This window comes from Lipotes vexillifer, unplaced genomic scaffold (genome assembly GCF_000442215.2).
Source record: "Lipotes vexillifer unplaced genomic scaffold, Lipotes_vexillifer_v1.1 scaffold1728, whole genome shotgun sequence".
Lineage (NCBI taxonomy): Eukaryota > Metazoa > Chordata > Mammalia > Artiodactyla > Lipotidae > Lipotes > Lipotes vexillifer.
The window spans coordinates 776,319-800,269 of record NW_006784330.1 but is presented as its reverse complement, the minus strand read 5'-3'; the positions used below and the strand labels follow the sequence as shown (position 1 = coordinate 800,269).

Here is a 23,951-nt window from a genome sequence, read left to right as displayed (position 1 = left end):
AAAAAAAAAAAAAAAAAAAAAAAATTACAAGGCAATACAAACCAGACTAGAAGGTGGGATAGAAAACAAATCTTTCTGGCGACAAAGTACCATGTAATCACTCAAAGAGCAATCCATTCAGTGTATATGACTGTGGTGCCCCAGTGACACATACGGCCATGCTCCACCATGCCATCCTTCTTATGGGTGAAGAGGCCTATGCTTTGTGTTTTGTTTTTTAATGTAATACTGATCCAACCAGAGCATTATTTCCTATTTCCCTTGTGGCTATGGTCACATATCTCGAGTTTGTGCTGAATAAGGGAGAACCTGTGACCATATAATAAAGAACAAACAAGACTTGGACCACAACCTAGGCAACATTTACACCTGATCTAAACAACCCATACCCTGTGCTCTCCTTTCCTACTGCATGGGCACATAACAACATGAGTTACCAACCTGGGACTTCCCTGGTGGTCCAGTGGGTAAGACTCTGTGCTCCCAAAGTGGGGAGCACAGGTTCGATCCCTGGTTGGGGAACTAGGATCCCACATGCCGCACGGTGCAGCCAAAAAAAAAAAGTTACCAATCTGCTTGGAATGATTATTTAGCCGAGGCAAATGCATGATCACTTAGTTCAAGCATCCCAAACCGTCCACACTCAATGGCCAACAAACTCAGTGACTGACAAAGTGTAAAGGGCTCAAAAAGTCACTCCCTATATCCTTGATGGTAGAACTACGTGCAAGTCACAATCACACAGGAATCTCTACCTAGTCCAAAAACCCTGCCAAGACAGACGTGACAGCCATTCACTTTGAAAATCTTTCATCACTAAAAGAAAATTATAAACAAACAAACAAAATCATTTAGCGATAAACCATCTACTGAAGGCAGTTTTTTTTTTTTTTTTTTTTTTTTTGCCGTACGTAGGCCTCTCACTGCTGTGGCCTCTCCCGCTGCGGAGCACAGGCTCCGGACGCGCAGGCTCAGCGGCCACGGCTCACGGGCCCAGCCGCTCCGCGACATGTGGGATCTTCCCGGACCAGGGCACGAACCTGTGTCCCACGCATCAGCAGGTGGACCCCCCAACCACTGCGCCACCAGGGAAGCCTGAAGGCAGTTTTTTTGTACCCAACTTTGGAAGGAAAATCGTGCTTGATTACTTATTTCAAATGTGACTGTTTTCTAAGTCTCTGTGGAAGATGATTTTCACAAGTATGACAACCACCATGAGGGGGATGTGTTTTAGGCTCCGTCTCTAGTACTACAGATGGTAACTAGCAACAAGGGACTCACAAAGCCATACATCTGGCTGGAGAACAGAACTCAAGCTCTCAGCTTATCAGTTCTGTTGAAGTTTCTGAAATAAAGAGGTTGTTGAGAAACAGTCATTGAAGATTTGAATGGCTTTTGCAAAGATCTGAATTCGTGTTTCCTAATCATCTGTGTTTTGTAGCTCTTCATTCTATTTCCACAACAAGAACATGTGTCACGTTTTTGAATGCATTACTAACAAGTGAGCCGCTAAAGAAATGAAAAGCTCTTAGTCTGCACCATGTGAGCTGAAGCACTGGCAATCCCTGGCAATCAGTTTGTTTAGAATGTTCAGAGCTTGGCTTAAATAAAATCACCACACTTTCTTTTCCTTCCTGCTTAATATTTTAATCTAAACGATCGAAACGGTTTAACCAACCGTTTGGAGGTATGTAAAAGCTTACTTGTTCACTATTATCATGGGCTTCGATGGCAGGTGCCATTCATTAGAAAACCAAATTCCTCCCCCTCCTGATGGGTCACAGCGCTGTTGCTAGCCCTGCAGCGCTGAGTCACTGTTGGGTTATGGTCAAGCCCACAATGCCAGACTATTTTGTGCACCTCTGCTGTCTTTCAGGTAGTGACTCAGGCCAGTAGAAGAGGAGTGAGTAAAACCATATCCAGCCCATGTCCTAGCTACCGGCACATCCAAGTACTTAAAAACTGTCACTTCTCAATATCTTGTAGTAACCTATAATGGAAAAGAATCTGAAAAAGACTATATATATATATATATATATATATATATATATGTATATGTGTGTATATATATGTGTGTGTGTGTATATATATGTATATGTGCATATATATATATACACATACACATATATATATATATGTATGTGTGTGTATATATATATATAGTCTTTTCCAGATCACTTTGCTGTACCCTTGATGCTAACACAACATAGTAAATCAACTATACTTCAAGAAGAGAAAAATTCACTTCAATAGAGAAACATCGTTTTCTGACACAACTGTCTGAAAGCTTTTCCCCAGTACGTTGGGAATAACATGACTTTCAACCATACCTCTTAGCTCCTCCAGCATCGGGTGAAACAATCGTGCAGTTCCTCCATTCCGAGATGTTCTCCCTTATCCACTTGAGGACAGCTGGCTCTGCATACAAATTGTCCACTGGGATATCAAAAAAGCCCTATAGAAAGAAAGAAGCTGGGTCAGTTTTGCTTGTTTTCCTTCTCTTCCATTTACAAATAGTGAACACAAAGAGAATAGTAACTTGCCAACAGAATACTTTACTGCAACATTCAAACTGATCAGAAGGCATGCCCAGTGTGGCAGACTGTAAAAACAGCCTCCTCGAATCTGGGCTATGTAAGAGAGCCCAGCCACGACGGGCAAAGCCAGGCCTCGGCTACACCACAGCTGACCACAGGCACATGAGCAAGCTCTTGGGAAAAACGGCCAAGTCCAGCCAAGACCAGAACTACCCAGCCAACGTGCAGACCCACGAGGTAATAAATGCTTACTACCTTATGCCAGTAAATGTTGGGCCTGTTTGTTAAGGAGCAAAAACTAACTGGTAAACAGGTTAGAGATGCTATGGTATATAAACTTAATGGAAGCCATTTACAATAAATGGTCACAGTAACTAGAAGTCAGGAGATCTGTGTTCTAACACTAGCTGCTACATATTAGTTGTATTTCACAACTAATCTGTTCCTCTTCTATAAAATGGTATAATCACCTGTCCTGTATCTCACTGAATTCCCAGAAGCCTCCAATGATAATGATTTCAAAGTCTCTTTAAAAAGTATAAACTAGGGCTTCCCTGGTGGCGCAGTGCTTGAGAGTCCGCCTGCCGATGCAGGAGACGCGGGTTCGTGCCCCGTTTCGGGAAGATCCCACATGCCGCGGAGCGGCTGGGCCCGTGAGCCATGGCCGCTGAGCCTGCGCGTCCGGAGCCTGTGCTCCGCAAATGGGAGAGGCCACAACAGTGAGAGGCCCGCATAACGCAAGGAAAAAAAAAAAAAAAAAAAAGTATAAACTATAAGGTGGTATTCTGCTCCCCTAACTCTGTTTAGGATAGAAGGTAGGTTCCAATATCTATGGCTCTAAATTTAATGATGACAATAACAGCTCCCATTTATTTCATATCATTCATGAGCCAGGTGTTATACTACGAATTTAATATCTTACTTGATACTCACAATAACAAAGCAGTGTGTGTTCAGAGAAGTTAAATAACCTGCCCAAGGTTACAAAGCTAGTTAGTGTCAGAGCCAGTATTCAAACTAAGTCTGATGCCAAAGCCTACATGCTTCCCAGAATCCCAGACGGCCTCCCTGTCCAACCACCCCACGTGGCTAAGATCATGATCTATGCTTAAGGTGAGGATATTGAAAATGTCATCAATGTCTAGTTTATTTGAGCTATACTTGGGCAGTTTTTGCTTCCCTACGGTTTTCAGCATTCAGTCCTCTCCTACCCCCTTTCAAATCCCTAATAATCCCTAAGCTAACACTTAGCTTCCACTGATACCTGAATTTGAGAAGCATGCAGGTCCATGGTGATAATATGATCCGCGCCTGCTACAGAGAGCATATTTGCGACAAGCTTGGCTGAGATTGGAGCCCGGCTCTAAATGGAGGGGAGGAAAGAAAAAAAAAAAAAAAACCAATTTGAGAAACAATTCATTTGCTCAAGAAGCACTTATTTACTGTGCACCTACTGTGTTTAAGGTACTGTGCTACCAGGAAATTCATAAAAAGTGACATAGCCACTGACTTTGAGTAGATCACAATCTGGCACAAATATGAAGTGGATTATCATTTTTCCAAATCAAGATACATATTTCAGAAAAGAAAATACCTTCCCTACCTTTCTTTTTCTTCACTTACACATTTTCTGCCTATTCAAGTGTTTCCAATGCTCCATTATTTAAATTAGGCAGACTTTAAAAATCTTCTCTGAAAGAATTTTATTAAAATCTCTTTTGACACATACATACTCAAACCTGTGTAACATCTAACGTGTCAACATTTAAAGACACATTAGGGGCTTCCCTGGTGGCGCAGTGGTTGAGAATCTGCCTGCTAATGCAGGGGACACGGGTTCGAGCCCTCGTCTGGGAAGATACCACATGCCGCGGAGCAACTAGCCCCGTGAGCCACAACTACTGAGCCTGCGCGTCTGGAGCCTGTGCTCCGCAACAAGAGAGGCCGCGATAGAGAGATGCCCGCACACCGCGATGAAGAGCGGCCCCCTCTCGCTGCAACTAGAGAAAGCCCTCGCACAGAAACGAAGACCCAACACAGCCATAAATAAATAAATAAATAAAATTAAAGACACATCACAGGATGGAAATTATAGTTTTATTTTATAAACTACACCACTCCCTTACTCATCCGGAGGACAATGTTCCAGTAACCTCAACCCCCTTTAATAACAGGTAAACACACCTGGCTGCACCATAAAATAGCAAGGCCCATGCCCTTTACTCTACTCTGTAGGAGCACTGTATTTTACTGAAATAAAAATATCTGGCCTTCTCCCAGGCATTGTATGTAAAATTTGGGCATCAATTACAACAGACCTGCAAAGTTTTACATATATGCTTTATCCTCTAATACTCCAAATAAGGTGAGATGTGTGTGTGCGTGTGTGTGCGCACGCGTGTGTGTAATGAGACCAAGTAAGTATTCATGTAACTGACTTCAAGTTATATGAAGAGGTCACCACTAGAACCAAGAGGGTCCCAGAGGAGCTACCATAGTTTAAAAAAATATTCTACTCTATGGGAGCTGGTGCTTAGTCTTGCTGATACAATGAAAAAATAGCAGTGAGTTAGCCAAAAGTCACATACATATGACTGGAATAAAACAGACAGACTGCAAATGTGTTACTTTATACAAACCAATCACATCAATTGTTGTGAAAATCAGGTAATGCTTAAGATAAAAAAATAATATCCTCTAAATATACATTTGATAATTAAGGAAGTTTTTTGACTTTGGGCAAGTGCTCCTGCTTCCCCTGATTTTAAAAAAAGAATTAAAAAAAAAAAAAAGATTCCGCTCCTACCTTATCCTTCTTATCCTGCCGGGCATAAGGGAAGCATGGGATGACTGCAGTAACCCGACTGGCTGAAGCAATCTTGCAGGCATTAATCATGATCAAAAGTTCCATTAGATTGTCATTGATTTCACCGCAGCCACTCTGAACAATGTAGACATCCTCTCCACGCACACTTTCGCCAATTTCCACACTACAGGAAAAGCAAGGACAACAAAAACAATAGATTTTATAGCACTATACTGTACATCTACAGACAGTAAGGTCTAAAAAACACAGCTTCCCCACTAGTATGCTATGAAGGGGTTACAGCTGCATGTGGTCTTGATCCCCTCAGATTTCAGGAGATTCCCCAGAGGAGTCCCTCTATTTACTGCCTCAGTTTACTCCAGTGTACTAAACAGATATTACCTGCTTTTATAGGTGACATGACATGAAAAAGATTGGCTAAGGCACTTAGAAGTAACTGGACTATATGATTTCAGTAGGCAGGCTGTATCTCATTTCATATACTGAATGCAAATCTGATATAGCATCTATGACTGTCACAATCCATATATAACAAAAGAAGTAGAAATCTCATATAAGGAATGAATCACTACCATTCTATAATGATGCCTTCTACAGAAGATAGTACTACATCTACCACATTGGCAGTTCACTGAACAAATATTAAATGTTCATCGCCAATCACTTTGCTTGGTGCCAGGGATACGATGGAGAACAGATGTGGTCCCTGCCTTCATTCTATGCTAACTGTACTCTGGTCCAATTAGTAATTCTTATTTTAAAAAATTCCACAGGAAGTTACTCTAATTATGGAGTAACACTATATTTTACCATAAAATGAAAGTTTTAATATTCATACTTGGATCCTTACGAAGAATAACTTATTAAAAAATAATAACCTCAGTGACTCCTCAAAGCAACACCATTTCCCCAATTAATCCTCTAGGTGAGGTGGGGTGTGTGTGTGGGTGTACCGGCATGCATGCATGTGTAGCGTGTGTAGGAAAGTAGACCAGAACAGCTGGTAACCTGTACTGATGAAGAGAAAAACTTCTTCAACAGGAAGTAATTCCATTGCCAGAAGCTGATATAAGAGCTAATTATTATTTAAAATTTATTCCTTTCCAATCCAAGTAATAATTGTTACTTAGTTCCTCGACTAGGGATTGAACCCATGCCCTCGGCAGTGAAAGCACCGAGTCTCCAACCCCAGGATCATCCTACTTTTTAAAAAATGGGGTTAGCTTATATTGTAAAGCAAGAGAAATAAAAGCAAATAGTAAAAATCAAACCAGAAACCAATTAGAACAGGGAAGTTGAGATTCCTGGTAGCCAGAACAAAGAGGAAAAATCATTTGTTCGGGATGTTTGGAGGTAAACCTTCAGGCACTGAAAAATGGGCAAAATAAACCCAAAGTAAACAGAAGAAAATATAAACATAAGAGCAAAAACCAATGAAGTTAAAGACAGTAAAACAATAGAGAAAAACCACTGAAACAAAAAGCTGGCTCTTGGGGCCTCCCCTCGTGGTCCAGTGGTTAAGAATCTGCCTTCCAACGCAGGGGAAGTGGGTTCAACCCCTGGTAAGAGAACTAAGATCCCACATGCTGTGGGGCAACTAAGCCCGTGCACTTTAGAGCCTGCGTGCCACAACTAGAGAGCCCGTGTGCACCACAACTACTGAGCCCTTGCACTCTGAAGCCCACGCACCACAACTAGAGAGAAGACCATGTGCCACAATGAAGAGCCCATGCGCTGCAACAAAGATCTCACATGCTGCAATGAAGATCCCACATGCTGCAACTAAGACCCAATGCAGCCAAATAGATAGATAGGTAGATAGATAAATAAATAAATAAATAAATTCTGAGAGGGACTTCCCTGGTGGCGCAGTGGCTAAGAATCCGCCTGCCAATGCAGGGGACACGGGTTCAAGCCCTGGTCCAGGAAGATCCCACATGCCACAGAGCAACTAAGCCTGTGCACCACAACTACCGAGCCTGCGCTCTAAAGCCCGCGAGCCACTAGTGAGCCCACGTGCCACAACTACTGAAGCCCGCGTGCCTAGAGCCCATGCTCCGCAACAAGAGAAGCCACTGTAATGAGAAGCCCGCACGAGCAGCCCCCGCTCACCGCAATGAGAAGCCCGCAATGAGTAGCCCCCGCTCACCGCAACTAGAGAAAGCCCGCATGCAGCAACGAAGACCCAATGCAGCCAAATAAATACATTAAAAAAAATCAACCAATTGCACTGTATGGGCCTTATTTGCATACCAATTCAAGCAAATTGTTTAAAAATCCCACATTTATAAGACAAATGTGAATACTGGCTAATTATTTGATATTAAGAGATTACTGTTAATTTGTTTCAGGCAAGAAAATGGTATTGTGGTTAACGAAATGTATATGGGTGATATGACATAATATCAAGGTTTGCTTCAAAATAATCCAATTGTGGGGGGGGGGGAATAATAAATGAAACAAGATTAGCCGTGAATTAATAACTGCTGAACTGGGTGATGGGTGCATGGCAGGGAAATCATTTACTATTCTCTCTACTTCTGTATATGTTTGAAATGTTCTATAACAGGAAGAATGAATGAATGAATGAATACCACTCAGGATTAGGCTGCCTCTTGCATCTGCTCACTTACGAACCTTCTGCAGGCATGCCACTGTGAAAATTTAGAAGACTGAGGTTTTATCGTCCCTCACAAAGTAACTCACCTCACACTAGAGGTAAGTGGGTCCAACGTGTTTCTTCAAAAGGTTTTGAAAGATCTACTCATACACTTTTACAGATACCCAGCTGACAGATATTTAATTTTGGGTGGAAGTACAACTTGATGGGTCCACCAGGATGCAATGGCTACAAAGAATTTTACGGCGGGATCCTGAAATAGTGATGCTGAGCAACATGATGAACTGAACAGCAATTCTGTGGACCCCAAGACACAGCTGAACAGACATCTATTAATCACCAAGATCAGCCTTAGGAAACAAGTAAATCTGTCAGCAATGTCAACTATGCTAATGCCAAAATTGCTTTCTGGAGACATTGTTTTAAATTCAAATGGACAGGCACGGCACGAGAGGGCCAGGGAGGGCTTCCTGGGAGAGCAACTTGCATGCTATCCAAAGTGTAGGCCCTAGAGCGACACTGTCCAGTAAGGAAGTCACTGGCCTCAAGTGGTTGTTGAGCACTTGAAATGTGGCTAGTGTGACTGAGGAGGTGAACTGAGATGGGCAGTAAGTGTGAAATACCACACCTTACTCTGAAGCTGGTATAAATAAAATAAAAATATATCGATTTTTTATATTAATTACATGTTAAGTTTTTTTAAAAAACCACTCAAATGGACAGGACTAAATAACACCTTGTGGAGGTGAGCCTGCTCTGCAAGTTCCTCACTGTGGTGGGCCCAAACAAGAGGCTGCGGGAGTTTCAAGGGACTTCCAGATCTCCTTTACTAACGCTGCCTGCCCTTTGAGAGGTTCCAGGCTGAGTCCCTTCTGTGTTTTATGGCGCACAACTCTAGGGCCCTGACTGAGTACTTCAAATATCCAGCAACTTCAAAACTGAAGAAATTTTATTTTTCAAGAAAATTTTATTTTATTTTATTTTTCAAGAAATTTTTATTTTATTTTATTTTATTTTATTTTTCACTCCCTGCCCCCACTGCCACCTCACCTCCTTGACCAAGCTCTCCACTTCTCTGGAGAAGAATGAAAGTCAGGCATATTGATTGCCAATGAAACGCCAATCGTGTCCTCTACACCTGGCGTGGGAAACCTATGGCTCCTGTTCCAGTCAAGAACACAGAATATCATCTGTGCTCCAGACATTCACTCACCAGTCAGACTGTTTGATTAGGAGCCAGGGAAGAGCAGTTTGATAATTGATCCAAGACAGTATAAGGGATGGGCTAATCTACTCTAAAGCTGTTTTATTATCAAGTAAGACCAGAAAACAGCATATTTAAGACCATGGTGGCTTATCTCTTTTTACAAATGCCTCAACTACCAAAGTCAATATAAAAAAATATTCACAAAATTGCTTACATTGTTCATTATGTTACTCGGTATCACTATTTAAGGATCCCACCCATAAAATTCATAGAATTTTGTGCCTGGAAGTATCTAAAGAGTTTTATGAAAATGAAAACTACATAATCCCTTGCATATGCCTTTATCCCTTTGGCTGCCGGGAAGCCAAGGGATACAGTTAAAGTAACACTAAATCAACTTCAGTAATCACTTTATGCCAAATTCTTGGCACAATTACTATAGTCCTTTGTTCTAACAGGCTTCTGATGTATCTACTTAAACTTTTTGTACCTGTGACTATCATGAAACACTTTAAATCCTTTCTTGAAAGCAGGTAAGGTATTAATTACAAAATTAAATTTTCACTGCCAACTTAAACATCAGAGAGCATTTGCTGAATACATAACTTTAGTAGAAGTGATATTTTTAAAAAGTATATTCTAACATCACATAAGGTTAGAAAAGTAATTCTTAAAAAAAGTCACCAGCTCACCACCTAACAATCACCAGTACCCTTTTTGTATTATATCACCTAATAAGCAACTAACAGTGCAGCCGTTTCCCAAAGCCACACTTAGGACTAGCACGTACCCTCAAGCAAAGAAGGATGTTATGACCAGACATGTATCTAATAACTTAAAAAAGTTATTTAACTATATTAAAAATAAAGTGGTACACATAAACTAGGACACTGCCTTGTTTTACTGTACATAATTCTAATCTCACTAATCAAGACCAATCTTTCCCTCCAGTTAGTGCTATGACGTACAGACTTGCATAAAGCCTTTAAAAAAGCCCATGAAGTACACTTAGATTAAACAGCTCGGTTAATAAACAGTTCAGTGAATCCAAAAAAAGCCTTAATATTATTCTTTTTTTTTTTTTTTTTTTTGCCATATGTGGGCCTCTCACTGTCGTGGCCTTTCCCGTTGCCGGACGCGCAAGCTCAGCGGCCATGGCTCACGGGCCCAGCCGCTCCGCGGCATGTGGGATCCTCCCGGACCGGGGCACGAACCCGTATCCCCTGCATCGGCAGGCGGACTCTCAACCATTGCGCCACCAGGGAGGCCCCTTAATATTATTCTTATGGTTTCCTCTAAGAGATGATAAGTTAGGCAGTGATGGATGGTAGAAGAATTGATAGTGTTTCTGAAACGTGTTTGCTCTTAATATCATCTACCACCGCAATGACGAGTAGCGCCAGCCAGCGTGCAGCAACGAAGACCCAACACAGCCATAAATAAATAAATAAATTTATATATATATATATTTATATATATATATATAAAATCATCTACCAGGTGGAAAGACCTGGTTTAGCACTTGAAAGGGTAACAATCCTTGTTCTTTCCCTCTAGCTAATGGTACGTCCTCCAAATGGCTTTGGGCCAATGATTCTCCCAGCTGTTCTGGGGAAGCCAGATGACTGGCTATGTCCATCCAGTGAGAAAAACTGGCTTCTCCTTTACCCTTTCCTTTAGCATCAGACAAGCACAAAATGTTAAACATAAAAAGGAAATAAAGTGAATCTAAAAGTGCCTTTTGATTGGTGGTATTCTTAAGAAAATCTCAAGAATTTAGATGGATGTTGGCACGTGCAAAATATATGGGATTAACTAACAAAGGTTATATAGTTCTTAGGAAAATCCTAGGCAACCAAGGTTAAAGTCATCCCCCTCTCAGCCTATCCAGAGTAACCAAATAAACCAAAGTTATTTAACAATATTGAAGAGAATTGAGTCCAAAAATTTAGTACATATAACAAGAAAGAAACAGACTCACAGATATAGAGAACAAATCAGAGGTTACCAGTGGGGAGAGGGAAGGGGGAGGGGGAAGATAAGGGTAGGGGATTTAAGAAGTACAAACTACCATGTATAAAATAAATAAGTTATAAGAATATATTGTACAACACAGGGAATATAGCCAATATTTTATAAGAACTATAAACGGAATATAACCTTTAAAAATTGTGAACCACTTTGCTGTACACATGAGGCATATAATATTGTACATCAATTATACCTCAATAAAAAAAATTTAGTACATTCGGAAGTTTCAAAAGCCAGATGAATACTGCAACAGCAAAAAATTTAAAGAAAATACTCAGAGTTGGGCAAGTTACTTAACCACTGAATCTTAGTTCCTTCATTCATAAAATGGGGATAGTAAGAGTACCCCCTCAGAGCAGTGTTGAGGGGATTAGATGTGTATAAAGTGTGCAGCATAGGAACTAGCACATTTTAAGCATTCACTATTTATTAATTATTAATATCATCATTGCTGACAGCAGAACTCGTTCAACTTTTCTAGAAAGCAAATTTGGCAATAGGTATTAAGAAGCCTGAGAGGGACTTCCCTGGTGGCAAAGGGGTTAAGAATCCGCCTGCCAATGCAGGGCACACGGGTTCGAGCCCTGGGCCAGGAAGATCCCACATGCCACAGAGCAACTAAGCTCGTGCACCACAACTATCAAGCCTGTGCTCTAGAGCCCGTGAGCCACAAGTACTGAGCCCATGTTCCACAACACTGAAGCCCGCGTGCCTAGAGACCGTGCTCCACAAAAGAACAAAAGAAGCCACCGCAGTGAGAAGCCCGCGCACCGCAACTAGAGAAAGCCTGCACGCAGCAAGGAAGACCCAATGCAGCCAAAAATTAAAAAAAAAAAAAAGCCTGAGAAGTGGTGTATACCCTTTAACCCAGTAATTCCCCTTCTAGATATTTATCCTAAGGAAATAATCAGAAACAGTCAAAAGATTTACATTCAAGAGTTTTCATATAAAAGAATCAGATCAAAACTTTAAAAATATCTAAGAGAGACTTGGTTATCTAAAATTATAGTAAAACCATGACAAGACCATACAGCTAAATTTAAAACCATGTAGACTAAATATTAAGAGAAACTACTCAAAATATGTTGATGAGTGAAGAAAGCTATAAACAACCTATCTTACTTTTTTAAAAAAGTACATAAACAAACAAACATCTGGAAGTTCATAAATCAAATGTTAAGTTTATCTTGGGTGGTGGAATTATTTGGGATGTCTTTTCTCCCCTCTGTTCTATTCTATATTTTGCACATTTTCTCCAATACCATCACCACCCCTTACCAACACTGTGAATTTGTTAGACAATTTTCTAAGAACTTTTCTCCTATCTCATTTAATTGTCACAACAGACTCTGGGTAGAGGCTACTTTAGAGATGAGATTACTGAGGCAAAGAAAGGCTTAGGATTCAAACCCAGCTTCTCTGATTCCAGAGCCTGAACCTTTAACCTCTCATAGCTATTTGTGTGTCATACACCCACATGTATGTATGCATGTTTCCTCAAAAACAGGACAGCAGGGGCTTCCCTGGTGGCGCAGTGGTTAAGAATCTTGCCTGCCAATGCAGGGGACACCGGTTTGAGCCCTGGTCCGAGCCCTGGTCCAGGAAGATCCCCCATGCCTTGGACCAACTGAGCCCGTGCGCCACAACTACTGAGCCTGTGCTCTAGAACACGCGAGTCACAACTACTGAAGCCTGCGCGCCTAGACCCTGTGCTCTGCAACAAGAGAAGCCGCCTCAATGAGAAGCCCTCGCATGGCAACAAAGAGTAGCCCCCGCTGGCAGCAACTAGAGAAAGCCTGCGCACAGCAAAGGAAGACCCAACGCAGCCAATAAATACATTAATTAATTAATTAAACCTATATAGATATTTAAAAAAACAAAAACAAAAAAACTGGACAGCAAAGGATGATCCTGACTTCAGAAGAAAGCTACTCAAGAGAGCATCAACCCCTGAGATCCACCCAAATCGCTGCGAAACAGTCTCATTTGAGGATGGGTTCTGCAGTTCCCCATCTGATGACCCAAAGCACCCACTGAGCTGCCCTGTCCATGACCTTTAGATCCCAAGAGTCACACAGGGCAGCAGTTACCACTTATGCAGTGCAGAAATGCCAAAGGTTGGGGGAGGGAGGTAAGGGGAAGCTCCATAAGCAACATATTCGATTATGTTCAATGAAAATTTCAGAACATCTAAGGAACCAAAAAGCTAATGATTAAGCCAGAAACAAGGCAACTTAACCAGTCAGCAATTTTCCACATTGGGCTTAATCTTATCCAATGTTTCCAAGCATGTTACTGTCCAGTTGTTTAAAAATGAATTCAGGAGAAAAAAAAAAAGAATTCAGGGGCTTCCCTGGTGGCACAGTGGTTGAGAGTCCGCCTGCCGATGCAGGGGACACGGGTTCGTGCCCCGGTCCGGGAAGATCCCACATGCTGCGGAGCGGCTAGGCCCGTAAGCCGTAGCCGCTGAGTCTGCTGCGTCCAGAGCCTGTGCTCTGCAACGGGAGAGGCCACAAGTGAGAGGCCCGCATACCACACACACACACACACAAAAAATGAACTCAGCCTTTTATCTAAGGAAAGTACATTGGGACTCCTGCTAATTCAGATAAATCAATCAGTAGAACACTAAAGTGTTCTCCCCCTCCCCTCTCCCAATATAGCCTCAGGTCCTGATGTGCTGCACTAGGCAGAGGGTCCACAAAGAAAAACAAGTCTTTGTATTTTTTCATAAAGCATAGGAAAAGGACTTAATAGTCACAGTTCTCTAAGGGGAACCAAAATAACCTCTAAATGAAAATCATTCTTGTCCCCTAGCTATAGTGCCACTTGCAAAGTCTGGTCCTGTTTTGTTTTATTACAGCCCATGAGTCATAATACTGTGGTTAAAGCTAAAGACAGCAGCTCGGCTAGCCTTTCGACTAAGGTACTGCCTGGTTACAAATGGCATCAGTGTTTGCACTATCATTTGCATCACAACCAATGGTACAATGATCAAGAATCCAGAAGGAAGCGGTCCACTACAGATGAATGCTTTTATCAGCAGGGTCTACAAAGGATAGGGGGAGTTACACTTTGGTAAACAGTTTAAAGAAAGAAAAAAGGGAACAAAAGCATTTAGGAAAAAATGTTCAAAGCAATCTTCACTAATTTAACTGATTCATTAGGTTTGGTGTAAACTTTCCCCTTAATAGAGGAATGACTGTAAGACTGTGGGCACTGCTCTCATATGATCAACAGGGTACCAACGAGAAACACAAAAAACACCTAACAGAACCAGAAGATGCTATGTCTAGGTGGAAGGGGTACTGAAAGGATCAGGTGACCAAGCTATCTCTAAGATGGCCCCAAGGTGCAGGAGCACGGTAGAAGTGGGGGAAGGTGCAAATTTAATTAGCAAAGCAATGAAAACAATTCATTGCAATGCTCTATGCATTCCCGGCCTTCCACTCCATGACCTTTTCTCGATTATCTTAATATTCAGGGATAAAACTGTTTCCTAAATCCCCCGCACAACGTTAGAAGTGGGCGGATAGAAGTTCAGGATAGACTTTGGTACTGAAAAATATGCTTTTGTATTGTCTATACCAGTAGCTACACTTGGGAAGATCAAGGATTCCAGAATTAAGGTTCCCTAAGATTTTCTGGATGGCTCAAACTGAGATGCTGGCAATCAGGATGCAGTTAATGCATCATTTTATCCGAGCGACTAGATTTAACTTAAGTATGGCTCCGAGTCTAAAGATGTGAAAGGCCAACGCTTGCCAACCGAAGGGAAGTCCTCAGTATTAATTTTGGCGCCCTCAGTACATAATGTCAAATTCCCTCAACAGGAAATCCGACCGACACCGTTTCGAATTGAAAAGCTACTTCTTAGACTCTAGGAGAAGCACTGCGAGGGCTCAGTACGCAGTAGGATCTCCCAGGCAAGCTGGTCTAAGAGCTGAAGAGAACCCAATCTGGTCTGGATGGCTCAAAAGCGAAGCGACAAAGCCACGTGTCCCCACTGCCGAGCCTAGGCGTCTTTTCCCTCTAGCCGCTCTAGGCGGCCACCATCCCCGCGTTGGGTCCTCCAGCCCTTGCCTTCAAACCCAGTAGCTTCGCCTCCTGCTCCATCTTGACTCCACCCAACCGCACGGTGAGAATGAACGTGACCCTCCCGCGAGAGGTAAAATAACGGAAACAGCCCGTGGGGCACGCTTGCCACAGAGCTGCCCCGTATCTCCCCCAAAGCCGGCCCTTCGGAACTCACGCGGTGGCCCCATCCCCCTACCCTCTGCTGCCCAAGTGTCGCCTGGCCGCCCCGGCAGGTGAGGCCGGTCGGGGTCCCAACTTCATCCTCACCAGGTCTCCTGGTTGCTGAATTTCTTAGTCACCACCTTGCCCAGCTCCAGGCCCAGGCGGTCGGCAATCTTCTGGGATAGGTCCTGGTGGGAGCTGCCGCTGAAGATTTTGATATTCGGCATCTTGGCCAGCTACCCTAGGCACTCTTTGCTTAGTGAACGCTGCTGCTGCTGCCGAGACCCGAACCGAGTCGGCCCAGAGACTCAGTACTAAGCACTTCGCATTGCTACTCCGCCATCTTACATTCCCGCCGGCGCGCGGCTCTAAATTGCCCAGCGCCAGGTAGGCGGAGTCAGCGGGGAAGTTTACACCCCGCCCTTTCCGATTAGCTGAGCGCCGGCGAGGGGCGGGTCCTTGTTGTAGTTCCGCCTACCCCCGGCTGTCTCAGGGATTGACTGGAGGCCCTGAAGGGGGCGAGGCTAAGGAATCGCCCCGCCCCCTGTAGCGAGGCAGTCCGAGAGGGCTGACTAAAAAACGCTGAGATAACCCGCGCTTGGCTGGGGGGTGGAGGGGTGCTGGTGACGTGTAGGGCCAGATCTTTCCCGCAAGTCACGCTTTTTTTTTTTTCTTCAGCACCTGAAAGCAAGCCTGGTTCTGGTTTACAGTTTCTTTTAAAAATATCTGTTTATCAGGATGGCAGCCACAGTTCGTCTGAATGAAGGGGAGATTTCTCAACGTGATTGAGTTTGCATGTTTCTGAACATGATTTTTGTCTTTTTGTAAGGATGGGGCTGAATTAAAGCACGTTTGCATCACAGACAGACGCCCATAGCACAGGCTCATCCAAAGGGCAAACAAGCAATTTCAGTGTCGCCCTTGCCTGGCAGACAAGTCCCAAGGGGAAAGTGACTGAGGGCAGGCTACCCGAGTCATCCAGGGACAGTGCAAGAGAAGTCTCATTTTGTTTTCAGCGCTGGGACCAAGTATGTTCAAACAAGTGATGAAGTATGGATTTTCCACGATATCTGGGCAATAAAGGTCTGATTTATCTGACCCTTGGAAAGGAGAGAAAATTTAGAATACTTATGGGACTTCAGTTAAAGAACCCCGGAGGAATCAGAAAACCTGGTTTTTGGTCCTGTCTGCCTCATGTTGTCCTCAGCATCATATTCTGCGTGTTACTAATGTGTCCTTTTACACCACTATTTTATTATTTTTATGATGATAACTGCTAATTGGACCAAAGAGGGCCTTTATTCTCACCACATTTTCATTAAGCATATTCCAACCATGGGTTAGAAGTAAGAGAAAAATCATACAATTTTAGAATCATACAATTTTAGTTATGAGTGCCATAATGCTCATAACTACAAGCTGTAAAAATAAAAAGGACTTCAAAAATCATCTAGTCTGGGCTTCCCTGGTGGCGCAGTGGTTGGGGGTCTGCCTGCCGATGCAGGGGACACGCGTTCGTGCCCCGGTCTGGGAAGATCCCACATGCTGGGGAGCTGCTGGGCCCATGAGCCATGGCCGCTGGGCATGTGCGTCCGGAGCCTGTGCTCCGCAACGGGAGGGGCCACAGCAGTGAGAGGCCCGCGTACCAAAAAAAAAAAAAAAAATCATCTAGTCTACTGGCTTCATTTTACATATGGTTGAAACTGAGACCAGAGATGGGAAGGAATTTGTCCAAGTGGCAAAGGCAGAAAGTATTTAAAGCAGCATCCTAGCTTTCCCTTCCTGCCATTTTCAGCAGTGTCCGCAGAGGACCTTTCCTTCTGACCTTTTGTCATAATTTTACGAGTTCAGAAATGTAACATAGGCCTAGGTGTATAGGAATACTTGAAGAAGGAAGTAGACTGCAAGGCAGAATATTAGTAGTCTTCCATCACATTTCATTCATCAAAGATTTACTGAGTGCTTCATTGCATACAAGGCAGTACACTAGGCACTGAGGGGACTATAAAGTATTTGCCTCCAAGGAACTTGTTCTTTCAATATTTATTGAAATATTTATTGAATACTTCTAATGCACCGGGCCATGTTCTGGGCACTGAGAATACAGCAGTAAACAGTGAGAAACCCCTGCTCTCATAGAGTTTATATTCTCAAACAATAAACATGTAAATGAAGAAATTGTATAATATATCAAGTGGTGATAAGCGATGTGGAGAAAAATCAAGCAAGGAAGTAGGAAAATGTGCCATGATGGTGGTGGAGGGGAGGAGTCTAATTTTAAATAGGGTAGTCAGAGAAGGCCTATCCGGGAAGGTGACATTTGAGCAAAGACCTTAAGGAGTTACAGGAATGAGCCATGTTGATATCTGGGACAAGCAGAGGGCACAGCAAAAACCCTAGGACCGGAGTGCATCTAACTTGTTTGAGGAATAGTAAGGCGGTTGATGTGTCTGGTGCAGAGTGAGTGTTGGGGCCGAAGGGGTAGAGCACACCAGTAAGAAAAAATAAGATCAGTGAACTAAGAGCAATTGGTGGGAAGGTGCCAACCATGTAGGACCTTGTAGGTCATTTTAGGGATTTTTGCTATTACTGAGTAAGGGTATTTACCAAAGAATGACATGATCTGACTGCTCTCTTAAAAGGAATAGAGCGTAGGCAGCAAGATAAGAAGCAGAGAGACCAATTAGGAGATGGCTTCCTAGTAGAGATGAGACATTTACACAAATATTTATAAGACATGGCACAATTTAATACACTACCATAGAGAACCCTGTGTTTGGGTAAAGGGTAAGCTGCTGTAACACACACCCTAAAGCACAGTGGCTCAAATAACACAAATTATTTCTCTCTTGCATAACATGCTCCCAGGCCAATGGGACAATTCTGCTCCATGCTAGGACATGAGCACATCCATGTTCCAGCCCATGGGAAGGAGGAAAGAGAAGAGGCAAGGGATTTCTTTTTAAACAAGTCACGTGGAATTTGCTCATTTCATTTTCCATCACATCCCTTTGGAATGAGCTTAGTCACGTGGCAAGAGCTTAGTTGCAAGTCACACCTACCTGCAGGAAAGACTGAGAAATGTCTTGTTAGGTGGTCCTGTACTCAGGATGCAGAGGAAAAGGGGATTTTGGAGGTACAACTAGACATCCGACTTAAACAAAGTCATATGCAGACTCAGCAGTAAAACATATCACCTTTGCCTGGGACATCCTGTCCAGACATCCTGGAGGTATTTCTGGCAGTGGAAGCACATGAGCTAGGCCTTGAAGGATGGGCAGGGTTTTGACAGTGGTGAAATAAAATTCATATATTGTGGCAAGACAAAATGTTTCTCTGCCCGTTCGGGCCTCCTCCCTCCCCTTTAGTGTGTATTTTGTATCTGCACTAACCAGACCTCCCTAGGAAATAACCTTCCTTCTCAGTCTTGTAAGGGGTCACCATGACCCACTACTCGCTTTGTATGCACAGATCAGGATTACGTAAACTGTCAATATATGATCTGATGTATAACCCTATGTCTCAGAAACTTATATATCACGGTGCTTTGACCTTTAATGGGCCGAACAGTCCTCACAGCTTTCTGAAATATTGTCTCCCACATTATAATCCTTGGGTAGGCTTGAATAAAATTTTCCATTTCTTTCTTAGATCGATTAATTTTTTTTCACAATAGGCAATGATTGGCAGGAGGTGGTTCTCCCCTGGCAGGAAGCAAAGGTGAAGAATTAGAGGTTTTGAGGAAAGGGAAGTAGTCTGCTTTGGCTGGAGTGTCAGGTACCATGTTGAGATTTTATTCTGCCCGTGGTGGGAAGCCACTGACTATTCTGAAATAAGGGAATACCATGATCATAATTGTGCTTTTGGTAAATTTAACTGTGTGAATTAATAATAGGGAAGAGATTGGAGGCAGGCAAATCAGGTTGGGAGGGCAAGTTAGTAATGTCCTTAATTGGGCCAGTAGCTGTAGGGTTTAGGAAGAGGGATGAGAGATGTGAATCTCAACCTTTTGGAAACCATGGACCCCTTTGAGAACTTTATGAACACAAGGGACCTTCTCTCCAGATAAATGATCAAAGAGCCCTGCGCTCATTAGATTAAAACTAATAATCCCATTAGGGCAAAAACTAAGTAATCTAATCAGAGAATTCGAGAATATAAATGTATGTGGGAAAAATGCTCTTGTCTTTGTTCCTTTTGTCTCTATCTAGAAAGGTAAACAATGTTAGGGCATGGGAGATGGGTGTCTTAGTCCATATCTAAGGTAAGGTAGTCCCGAGGAGAAAGTTTAAAGGAGACTTGAGTTAAAGTCATCTAGGAAAAAAATGTCCTCAGACCTTTAGGGATGGATGAACATGGACAAATTAGGCCATCAGAATAGGAACAATGTGTGCGAGGCTAGCATAAGGATCCTAAGATGTGAGGTTTTGAAAAGAGTATGCTGAGTTATATGTAAATGGTGATGGGTTCTGTAAGTTTGATATCATTCAAAAGAAATGTGCTGTGGGGCTTCCCTGGTGGCGCAGTGGTTAAGAACCCGCCTGCCAATGCAGGGGATACGGGTTCGAGCCCTGGTCCGGAAGATCCCACATGCCGCGGAGCAACTAAGCCCATGCGCCACAACTACTGAGCCTGAGCTCTAGAGCCCGTGAACCACAACTACTGAAGCCCGCGCGCCTAGAGCCCGTGCTCCACAATGAGAGGCCACCGCAATGAGAAGCCCGCGCACCACAAGGAAAGAGTAGCCCCTGCTCGCCTCAACTAGAGAAACCCTGTGTGCAGCAGCGAAGACCCAACATAGCCAAAAATAAATAAATAAAATAAAATAAATTTATTTAAAAAAAGAAATGTGCTGAGATCCTTCTATATGCCAGGGCCTCTGGAGGGTGGCTATACAGAGAATGAACAGTACACAATCCTTTCCCCCTAGCAGGCAAGACAGATAGTTACAGAAATAAGGTTAAGTATGGGGGTTGGGGCGTGAGAAATGCAATCAAATTGAGAGGATGTGCGAAGGGTCTTGCAGGGAATGGGCCTTCTAAGACCAAGGTTTGCAACCTTGAGAAGAGGGTTGTTGCAGAGAAAGAAGGGGTGCAAAAGGATGGTCATGTCCCAGGTCTCAGGTGAATCCCTGGGACGAGCTGCCAAGTGTGGGTTCTTGGCTTTGCGCAGGAAAGAATTCAAGCCATAGTAAAGTGAAAGCAGGTTTATTTAGAGAGATACACATTGACAGAATGCAGCCCGTCTCAGAAAGTGAGAGCAGGCTTGGAAGAAACATACTTGACAGACAGAGTGTGGCCCCTGAAATATGGGGTGGTTAGTTTTATGGGCTGGGTAACTTCTAGGCTAATGAGTGGGAGGATTATTCCAACTATTTTGGGGAAGGGGTGGAGATTTCCAGGAATTGGGTCACCGCCCACTTTTTGGTCTTTTATGGTCATGGCGCTCGTGGGTGTGTCTTTTTTTTTTTTTTTTTTTGGCCTCGCTGCACGGCATGAGGGATCACGCAGGATCTTACCTCCCCAACCAGGGATTGAACCGTGCCCCCTGCAATGGAAACGTGGAGTCCTAAACACTGGACCACCGGGGAATTCCTGGGTGTGTCATTTAGCATGCTGACGTATTACAATGAGCATATAATGAGGCTCGACTTCTAGTGGAAGTCACATCTTCCACCATCTTGGGCGTAGTTAGTTCTAACCAGTTTATGTTGTGTCCTCAACGGCTATGTCGTTCTTTTAAAGGTTGTGCCCTGCCCCCTTCCTGACTCAGGTTTATCAAAGGCCCTGGGGAAGGCGAATGCACAAGTGGGGTGGGGTGAGGTGAGGTGAGGGAAGGTGTGTTGGGAGCTGAGGCAAGAAAGGCAACTAGAAGCCTATGATGGTCAGATTTTTTTTTTTTTTGATGGTCAGTTTTATGTATCAACTTGTCTAGGCTGTGGTCCCATTTCCTGAATCAAACACTAATCTGGGGGTTGCTGTGAAGGTACATTTTAAAAAAATTTTGGCTGCGCTGGGTCTTCATTGAGGCTTCTCTAGTTGAGGCACATGGGTTCTAGAGCACACTCAGTAGTTGCGGTGCGTGGGCTTATATTTGCCCCGAGGCATGTGGGATCTTAGTTCCCCGACCAGGGATCGAACCTGCGTTGGAAGGTGGATTTCTAACCACTGGACCACCGGGGAAGTCCCGGTATTTTGTAGATGTGATTAATACTCCTAATGCTTGTCTTTAAGTAGAGGCGATTTTCCTAGACAATTTGGGTGGGTCTGATTCAATCAGTTGAAAGGTCTTAAGAGCAGAACTGCAGTTTTTCTGAGGAAAAAGGAATTGCATCCTGCCCTTCTTGATGGCCTGCCCACAGATTTCAGACTTGCTGAGCCAGCCCCACAAAGGTGTAAGCCAATTCCTTACAAGAAATCCCTTAATGTACACTTCCTACTGGGTCTTTTTCTCTGGTTGACCCTGACCTATACAAAACCAGATTGTGGAGAGCTATTTTTTTTTTTTTTCTTTTTCTGTACGCGGGCCTCTCACTGCTGTGGCCTCTCTCGTTGCGGAGCACAGGCTCCGGACGCGCAGGCCCAGCGGCCATGGCTCATGAGCCCAGCCGCTCCGCGGCATGTGGGATCTTCCCGGACTGGGGCACGAACCCGTGTCCCCTGCATCGGCAGGTGGACTCTCAACCACTGCGCCACCAGGGAAGGCCTGTGGAGAGCTTTGAGTACGAGTTTCTGGGTGCTGAAGGTAAAGGGCTGGAATCCTGATCCCCAAATTGGAGAGGAAGGGAGGAGCAGGAGCAGACTATTTTGTTCTAGAAAAGGCTGAGGAATGCCCTCTTGTCCATATTTCACATTTCCAACTAACTCCAAAGCTCATACCACTGGGAGAATTTTGTAAACACCCACCTCCTTGGAAGGGCCCCCTCCCTTCACCTCCCCACATAGGGCAGGTATGGCTTTGCTTCCTTTTGAAATTCTAGGCATTATAGGAGAGTCTAAATTCATCCATTTATTCAGTCAAGTCACTTCTTCTGTAAGTATTTCTTCGGCAGCAACTATGGGCAAAATAACAGTGCTCAGCCTTTGGATTACAGGAATGAATAAAACACGACCTTTTCCTTGAGAAGCTTTACAAACTCATAAATGACTACTTTAACAGCAGGCAGAGAGAAAGAATTCCCTCTGTAGGACTAGAAGGAAGGAGTTGCAGCAGAATCTCTCTTTCCTGGGCCTACCACTTCAATCCCAGCGCGCAGGCCTTTTTTTTTTTTTTTTTTGGCTGTACCGCGCGGGCTTGTGGGATCTTCCCCGACCAGGGACTGAACCCTCGCCCCCTGCAGGGGAAGCGGGGAGTCTTGACCACCGGACCGCCAGGGAAGTTCACGCAAGGCTCCTTCTAGCGTCACCTTTGACTAGCTGGACCTCCTTGTCATCTTCAAGCAACCTTTCCTGCTCCTTCTGGGTATTAGCATTTCTTTCAAGACATTTTCTCTTTTCTGTCTACTGCCTATGTTCAGATTTTTCCCTCTCGAGGGCAGTGTGGCCTGTCATTATTCATATCCTCAGCTTCGAATTTTCAGCGGACTCCTAATTCAATGCCAAATTGATGGCAGGTGGGCGTCTCTCTTTTGTAAGCACATCAGAGGGCTTTCAGGCCACCAGAAAGCACATCACATCTGTAGAGACAGCCCAGTGTGCTGCAGCCCACGCTGAGAGCACCAGCTCTCAGGAGTCAGCCCTTCCATTAGGACCTGGACTCCCAAACTTATGTTCTCTGTGTCTTCAGCAAGCATGCAAGCTCTTTGAGGCCAGAGACCCTGCATTTCCCACAGCCTCTCACACAGACCCTCAGAGGAGATGCATTTTATTTTATTTTATTTTATTTATTTTCACTTGTGGGAGTTCTTTAAAAGGTTTTTTTTTTTTAATGTGGACCATTTTTAAAGGCTTTATTGAATTCATTACAATATTGCTTCTGTTTTATGTTTTGTTTTTTTGGCCACAAAGCATGTGGGATCTTAGCTCCCTGACCGGGGATCGAACCCACACCCCTTGCATTGGAAGGTGAAGTCTTAACCACTGGACTGCCAGGGAAATCCCTGGATGCTTTCTATTTTATTTTATTTTTTTAACAGGGAAGTCCCTGGATGCTTTTTATTTTATTTATTTTATTTTATTTTTAAAAATTATTTATTTATTTATTTATTTTTGGTTGTGCTGGGTCTTAGTTGTGGCATGTGGGCTCCTTAGTTGTGGTATGCAAACTCTTAGTTGCGGCATGCATGATCTAGTTCCCTGACCAGGGATTGAACCCTGGCCCCCTGAATTGGGAGCTCGGAGTCTTAACCACTGTGCCACCAGGGAAGTCCCCTTGGATGTATTTTAAACGCTTAAGGATTTGAACTGAAAAACTGGATTGACACCGAAGATATTAGGAGGTGTGAGTATTAATGGCTTTTCAAAAAGATTCACTTTAGGAGTCCTTCGGAAG

At 43.6% G+C, this 23,951-nt stretch overlaps 1 protein-coding gene across 3 annotated transcripts in view; it reads right to left on the bottom strand.

The window, feature by feature from the left end:
• Nucleotides 1–15,812, bottom strand: part of PRPS1 (phosphoribosyl pyrophosphate synthetase 1) — a 20,602-nt gene extending 4,790 nt beyond the window's left edge. Inside the window, exons 1-4 of one of the 3 annotated variants that reach the window (XM_007456699.1) lie at nt 15,567–15,812; nt 5,344–5,527; nt 3,802–3,900; nt 2,331–2,455 (exon numbers count right to left, since the gene is read on the bottom strand). In XM_007456699.1, the coding sequence (XP_007456761.1) occupies nt 2,331–2,455; nt 3,802–3,900; nt 5,344–5,527; nt 15,567–15,688 (530 nt within the window). In that variant the 5' untranslated portion in view covers nt 15,689–15,812. Of the gene's footprint in view, nt 1–2,330; nt 2,456–3,801; nt 3,903–5,336; nt 5,528–15,566 lie in introns of all 3 variants that reach the window. The other 2 variants (XM_007456700.1, XM_007456701.1) reach the window with 2 other exon arrangements.
• Between the last annotated feature and the right edge of the window lie 8,139 nt (nt 15,813–23,951).